Below are 7,412 nucleotides of genomic sequence, written 5' to 3'. Positions count from 1 at the left end.
AAACGTTTCTGTCCATTATCTATGTACTACTAACAGCTGGAGGTGGATGGTGTTCGATTCCACCAAAACCCCAAATGCAGCTAGCGCCCCTTGCTGCCTCGCTAAACAATCCTCTTACCAAAAACGGTCAAGACCTCTCTAATGCCTACCTTTCAACCACTCTCTCTTCTGCCACAACGCCTATGTAGCTTAACCGCTGCCTGCCTGTAGCTTTTGAACCTGTTTTCGTCCCTTTGCGCAAAAAAAACCCTACTGTCCCAGGTCTAACCTTATGCCTGTTTCTGCGGTTCATAATCTAGGCCAAAAAGAGGAGCGAAAAGGGGGTCGGATCCAGCGCGATGCCCAATCGAGACGAACAAGGCCTGACCCGCAGCAGTCGCAGGGAGATAGAAGCTAGTACTGTGCTTAAGCAACTTTTATTATATACAGCTATTCTCTACTATAGATAGCACCTATGTCTATTTCTCTCTTACTTAACTAAAGTAGCTTCTTAACGCCTAACACGCGTATATAGTATACAACCCTAGCAAGCATGTACAAGTAGTGCTTCACCCTGCACAGTCGCTGGGCCGGGGCATTAATACCTTAAGCACAGCTAGAAAGCGGAGAAACCTAGTGCATTAGTAGTAGTAGTAGTAGTGGTGGTAGTTGTTGTAGTTGTGATTGTAGTCGAGGCCTACAGCGGAACTGCAGAGACTGTGCGCGTATCCCTGTAAAGGAAAATCAAAATTAATTGCGCAGCCGCTAGGCTAGTGCATTGATGCCCTAAGCACATCTAGGAAGTGGAGAAACCTATTGCGTTAGTGGTGGCGGTGGTGATAGTTGTAGTTGTGGTCGACAGTCAGGGCTGGTAGCTGCTGCGCCAACAGCAGAGCTAGTGCGCGCATCCCCGCAAAGGAAAACTCACAATTAACTGCACAGTCGCTAGGCTGAAGTGTTAATGCCCTAAGCAGAGCTAGGAAGTGGGGGAAACCTGTTGGGTTGGTGGTGGTGGTGGTGGTGGTGGTGGTGGTAGTCGTAATTGCGGTAATGGTGGTAGTTGTATTGTCCTGGTCGACAACTGTGGCTAGTAGCTGCTACGCAAAATGCAGACCTTGTGCGCGCGTCCCTACAAAGGAAAACTCTAAATTAACCGCGCAATTGCTAGGCTAGGGTGTTAATACCTTAAGCACGTCTAGAAAGGAGAGAAACCTGTTAAGGTGGCAGTGGTTGTGGTTGTAGTCGTGGTCTACTGCAGAGCCTGTGCGCGCATCCCTGTAAAGGAAAATTAAATTAATTGCGCAGTTGCTAGGCTAGGGCATTGATGCTCTGAGCACAGCTAGGAAGTGGTGGTGATAGTGGTAGTTGCAGTCGTGGTCAACAGCCAGGGCTGGTAGCTGCTGCGCCAACAGCAGAGCCAGTGCGCGCATCCCCGCAAAGGAAAACCTACAATCAACTTCACAGTCGCTAGGCTGAAGCGTCAATGCCCTAAGCAGCGCTAGGAAGTGGTGAAACCTGTTGCGTTAGTGGTGGTGGTGGTGGTAGTTGTAATTGCGGTGATGGTGGTAGTCGTAGTCGTCGTGGTCGACACCCGTGGCTGGTAGCTGCTACGCGAAATGTAGACCTTGTGCGCGCGTCCCTGCAAAGGAAAAATCTAAATCAACCGCGCAATTGCTAGGCTAGGGTGTTAAAACCTTAAGCACAGCTAGAAAGGAGAGAAACCTGTTGAGGTGGCGGTGGTTGTGGATGTAGTCGTGGTCTACCGCGGAACTGAAGAGCCTGTGCGCGCCTTCCCGTAAAGGAAAATCAAATTAATTGCGTAGTTGCTAGGGTAGGGCACCAATGCCCTGGGCATAGCTAGGAAGTGGTGGTGATAGTGGTAGTTGTAGTTGCGGTGATGATGGTAGTTGCAGTCGTGGTCGACAGCCAGGGCTGGTAGCTGCTGCGCCAACAGCAGAGCCAGTGCGCGCATCCTCGCAAAGGAAAACTTACAATCAACTGCACAGTCGCTGGGCTGAAGTGTCGATGCCCTACGCAGAGCTAGGAAGTGGGGAACCCTGTTGCGTTAGTGGTGGTGGTGGTGGTAGTTGTAATTGCGGTTATGGTAGTAGTCGTAGTCGTCGTGGTCGACACCCGTGGCTGGTAGCTGCTGCGCGAAATGCAGACCTTGTGCGCGCGTCCCTGCAAAGGAAAAGCCTAAATCAATTGCGCAATTGCTAGGCTAGGGTTTTAATACCTTAAGCACAGCTAGAAAGTAGAGAAACCTGTTAAGGTGGCTGTGGTTGTGGTTGTGGTCGTGGTCTACAGTTAGTCGGGGCTGGTAGATGCTGTGCGAACTGCAGAGTCTGTGCGCGTGTTGCTGCAAAGGGAAATCAAAATCTACTGCGCAGTTGCTAGGCTAAGGTATTAATGTCCTAGGCACAGCTAGAAGGTGGAGAAACCTATTGTGTTGGTGGTTGTCGTGGTAGTCGTGGTTGTAGTCGTGGTCTGCGAGCGCGGGCTTGTCGCTGCTGCGCGAAATGCAGTGCCTGTGCGCGTTTTAGTGCAAAAGGAATAATAAAATCAACTGCGCCGTCGCTGCGCTAGAGCATTAATGCCCTAGGCACAGCTAGGAAGTGGAGAACTGTGTTGTGTTGGCGGTCGTGGTCGTCGTTGTGGTCGCTGAGGTGGTGGTCTGCGGGCGGCGCTGGTAGCTGGTGCGGCAAACCCGCAGAGTCCTTGTGCGCGCGATGCCTGCGTGCAGGAAAATCAAAATCCACCGCGCAGTTAGGGTTGCGACAGAACACCCCCACACCTGTACATTTTTGTAAAAAAAACACCAGCGGGGGCAAGTTTAGGTCAAAACCTAAAAGTTTGCCCACTATTATAATAGGGTCCAGGCACGGGATGGGGGACGGATTCCAGTCGTTCGCAGCCTCGCTTAGGCGGCGCGCTAAACGGAATAAGGAAATTAGGGGTTACGGAACCTTGGGGATCCGCGGGCATATATCGGATGAAGCAGAAAGCCCCGCCCCCTCTCATCCCTCCAGCTATTGCATACTTTGGCTAAGAAGATAAACTTGATGGCCTCCACAATGCCAAATCCAACTTTAGTCTTGAACCACCTCCTTCCTCTTAATGCCCTCGGATTGGGTTATCTTACATTATACCCTCAGGATCCAGCACAGGACTCGTATCTGCCTGATCCAGACTCGTTTTCGGACAGTGATGTCATCACGCAACACCTCGAGAACTTTAGCCACATCCTTGATCGAACCACCATCTCACGATTTCACGCCTTTTTATCAAGCGCAATTCGCTCTGCATACAGTAATAAAAATGTTTCCGAGATTGACATAGCCTCCGCTCTCTGTGTCACTCGTCAACTGAGGAACACCGAAGGGATTTTCCGGAAGATCTGCCAATTACCATCTGCTAGGCGATGGTTGGAGCGCGCAATCAGGAGAAGACAGCATGTCTATCTAGTTGTTGGGTTGAAAACGTTGACGGACGCCCGTATTAGTCAAGGGAAATCGCGAGCAATAGAGGCTGAAGCAGAAGTCAAGGTACCCACAACGCTGGCGGCTGCGGCAAGTGGGGTCGTATTGCCGTTGGGAGATCTTTTGGACGTGAGCGCAGGATTGTCCCACCAAAAGCAGGATAACGAAAAAATAAGCTTCGTTGCACCTGGAGAGCAAATATTTGCTGTCCAATATCGCAAGATTGAGTTTGCAAGATTTTCGGGTCGGGATATCGATAAAGCCTCTCTTGAGCTTGGCAACACTTGGAAAATCTACGTCGAGGCGAGAGGAGGGGAAGAGGAGGCGGAGGAAGTCGTCCATGCGAAGGTTTGCGAATACATCCCGACGACAGATGTGGACAGAGTGCCTTTCGAGAGTTTCGTCCTTGATCACGAAGAACTTTATTATCTCTTTTAATCTCAATAGCATCATATCGCATTCCAATGGACAGAAAAGAGTAATGAACGGCTAGATTTCTCAAAAGCGGGTGGCAGCGACTTGCTGTAAAGATCGCCACCCGGCTCCTCTCCATCTATTCTAGGCAGCGTTCTGCTTTTCTTATAGTTACTGACATTTGCCGCAAAAACTCACAGATTATGCTTCAACTGAGTGCTCTGAGCGAAGTAGTAAATTGAGAGCATTTTGATTTGAGTTGAGTGAGCGACTATCTATTTGATAGATGTATTTGAAAGCAAATGAACGAATATGGCACGTTGAGATAGATCATAAATTGAAGTAAGCGAGTGGCAATTCAAAAGAGAGCATAGCCAGAGATATGGAGGTACCGGGAGTCTGCCCCGATTACAATTGTACCGGCTGTTGAGGGCGGAGTGAGAAGGGTATATGACGGACAGCATAACGAATGCAACGGCCTCGAGATTCAGGCTGGAGATCTCGTGCTTGGCCGGACGCCAAGTGGTAAGTGATCCTTTCCAAATAGGAAACCCCGCCTCTAGCCTCAATAGACCTTTTCGGATCTGCTAGATGCTCGAGGCTAACTTCCTCGCTCGACATCACAAATACTAGCGTCTCTTCCACATGCCCTGCTTTCGGAACAGGCCCCGGCCAAGAGAGTCCCAGCCCTCTAATGCCGCCGCCGAACTGTGCTTTCCCGAGCATGTAATTGTCATCGGACACCAGTTCAATCCCTCTTGGCGATGTGCCCGATACCAGAGTAATCGTGCCGGCGACATTAACATCGAATACGGACACAAAGACAGTACTGTTCCCGCCGTTACGAAGCTTTATGTAGACTCGCTGGTTTTCTGTCACATTAGCTGTCCCGTCCTGTTGAAACTTTTCCACGCATGTGCCATTGTCAACCCGGCCGAATTCGATTTCCACTGCATGGTCAAGCTTTTCGTCGTTTTCTCCACTTCCAAGGGTAAGAAGGTGATGTCCTCGAGCGAGCCTTTCCCCATCATCGACAATAGCCTCAATCGCTGCCCCTCTTGTGGCATCGGTGAACTGGTGCGAGGTTAGCACCATTTCTCCCTTGCACACCACAATGCGTTGCCCTTCTTTCTTGATATTAACCAGAGCCTGCTTCTCGCCAGGCTCACCGCATCGGAGGAATTTAGATTGCCCAAGTCGTACTCCAAGAGTCGGGAGATCGTCCGGAAATTTTACGAAAAGTTTGGGCAGAGCCTCCTTCTGCAAGAAGGCAAGACCTCCTTCCGCGGGGATTCTTCCGGAAGTTATCTCAACCATTGCCTCAAACCCATTGACGTACCTGACTTTCACCTCTGCGACCCGTGTTTCCCTGTCTACCAGCTCCGACCCGAAAGGCATGATGTCATAAACACTTCCTTCATGGACACCCGCGACTCTTCCCCCCTGGAGTATCGCATCGCCATGCTCCAATTTCACAAGCAAGGCTCTGGACGTCATGTGTTCCTTTGAAAAGAGTATGCGTGTGTTAGGCCCTTCGGCTCGGGGGTGCTGTTGAGGGAACTCTCTGTTGACAATCTCGCTTACCCCGAGGAGAAGGGTTCTCCACGATAACCGTTGGTCAAGTGCTTTATCGATGGCAGTCGCAAGCGCTTCCGTCAATACTCCTATAGGCTGGCCCTGCAAGCCCTGATAACTCCAAGCAGTTTCGGTAGTTGATGCTGCTGCTATCCGTACAGCGTGTGGGTTACCCTCTACAAAGGTGTCTCCCGTCAAATGCCCTTCGCGCCGAAGCCGCTCCATGTGGCTTAGTAGCACGCCGTGATGTTTGACTTCTGGCAGATTCCGTGCCCACGCTTGATTATTGTGATGGGGGTCACGGGCCATGCGCCCCGCATGACAGCAGTCCAATATGATCGTGACATTTTCTGTTTTGTTTGTCGTGTCCCTCAGCATGTACGATATTTCGATGTCCAATATCCCTCTGAAATCGTCCTCCGTCGTCTTGTCGAAGTCCATCGGGACTAAGAACTGGGAGAGTAGCGGCTTTTCGGATCCTCCTTGCCGATCACATGTGTTTTGACTCGACTTAACCACGCCGCCATGTCCCGAATAGTAAATGATAACAATATCATCGGCAGAGCTCTCAGAAATGAGTTTTTGCCATGCACACAGGATTTGGTTTCGGGTAGCATCGTCACCACAACACTTCACCACCTCGAACTCATACTTTTTGAGGACACTGGCCATTAATTCGACGTCGTTCTCCGGTCCGCGGAGTCCGCCATAGGGACTGGCGATGAGAAGTGCACGACTTTTCGAAGACATGGCCGCCTTGTGAGCGTTGCGTGCTGTTCGAAAAAGGACGTTGGAGCGTGGAAACCAGCAACCGTAGAAGAGCGGTGGATATGCGAGATAAGAGCAGTCGTATGGAGTGCGATTTAAAGGCAGACTGAACACTGGGGATTCGCTAGGTCAGGTCAGTTTTCTATTTTAACCTTACCTTCTTAATATCTTGACGCAGGAAACTTGCGGAGAAACGTTTCGATGGGTGAGCGATGTGGGGACAATGCTATTCGTCGCCTGTGATGACGCAGAAAGTCGTCGCATCAGGTCGCCAACAGAACCATGCGCTGCCACTGTTCGTCTTCGGGCAAGGTGCGTTGCCACTGGCGGCAGCCCGACATCCAGACTGTTCAGCTGCGTTATTACCGCCGAGCATCTTCTTTAGAGACTGAATAAAGAAATAAGCAGAAAGAAGTAACTTTTGGTGGCGTTGTAGCGGTGAAACAGCTTCAACATACTCTCGAAGCGAGGTGTAAAAGCAATATGAAGTGTCTACGGAAGTTGCGCGTTGCCTATCGCGCCCAAAACGGGAGCAGTTAACAGTCAAATTACGCGAGTATCCAACATGCGAGCCGATTTAAACCACTACATCGACAGCATAAAAGAGGCACGGCTGCATTTAGCCTGCCGTATACGTCTCAATCTTCGGTTTTGACGCTTTGTTTTCCTGTTTAGGCCGCGTCACGTGGACACAGCTTGCCGTGACGGATCTGTCTGTTTTCACCGTATCTACTATATCATACAGTATACCCCAGAGAAATCCTATCTGTTCAACCGGTTCTACCTAGCATCTGCTAGAGCTCGTGACGTTAGCCAGTGAATTCTCGACAACCGACAAAGTAGTTGAGAGGGAGCGCGCATAAGGTGTTGATTACGGGGCACAAGTCGATGCGAGGGACGACTGACGTTTGCGTTACAAGACAACCTCGAAGCAGCAGTTTGCCAGGCATAAGAAGCGATGGTGTCCACTCTACTCGATTATTTTAACGAAGCGATGGATCTAAATAACCTCGACGCCAAGCTACCTGGGGAGTCTACAAGGATGGGAAATACAGACGACCTCGACGCAGCCATCTCGAGAGCCGAAGAAGCGCTGGCGTCTACTCCCCTCAGCCACTCCGACCGAGCGATGTATCTCGGTAATCTTGTGGCCATGCTTTCTGATAGATACAAGAGAATGGGAAATGCAGACGACCT

General features: G+C 50.5%; 3 protein-coding genes across 3 annotated transcripts in view; 2 read left to right on the top strand and 1 right to left on the bottom strand.

Moving 5' to 3' along the window:
- Positions 1-3,053: 3,053 nt before the first annotated feature.
- Positions 3,054-4,109, top strand: BDR25DRAFT_394543 (uncharacterized protein; the record flags this gene model as incomplete). The annotated part of the gene is made up of 2 exons (XM_033698318.1): positions 3,054-3,806; positions 3,842-4,109. The coding sequence occupies 2 exons, from the start codon at positions 3,054-3,056 to the stop codon at positions 3,866-3,868; spliced, it is 780 nt and encodes a 259-aa protein (XP_033546059.1). The 3' UTR covers positions 3,869-4,109.
- On the bottom strand, positions 4,101-6,410 carry BDR25DRAFT_289456 (uncharacterized protein). The gene has a single exon (XM_033688454.1). The coding sequence runs from the start codon at positions 6,195-6,197 to the stop codon at positions 4,281-4,283; it is 1,917 nt and encodes a 638-aa protein (XP_033546058.1). The 5' UTR covers positions 6,198-6,410; the 3' UTR covers positions 4,101-4,280.
- Positions 6,411-7,215: 805 nt separating this feature from the next.
- BDR25DRAFT_264442 (uncharacterized protein) overlaps positions 7,216-7,412 on the top strand; it is a 5,147-nt gene continuing 4,950 nt past the window's right edge. Inside the window, exon 1 of the mRNA XM_033686868.1 lies at positions 7,216-7,354. Coding sequence (XP_033546057.1) covers positions 7,258-7,354 — 97 coding nt within the window. The 5' untranslated portion in view covers positions 7,216-7,257. The remainder of the gene's footprint in view (positions 7,355-7,412) is intronic.

Source organism: Lindgomyces ingoldianus, assembly GCF_010093535.1.
Source record: "Lindgomyces ingoldianus strain ATCC 200398 unplaced genomic scaffold BDR25scaffold_22, whole genome shotgun sequence".
Classification (NCBI taxonomy): domain Eukaryota; kingdom Fungi; phylum Ascomycota; class Dothideomycetes; order Pleosporales; family Lindgomycetaceae; genus Lindgomyces; species Lindgomyces ingoldianus.
This window is presented reverse-complemented; position numbering and strand designations above follow the sequence as displayed.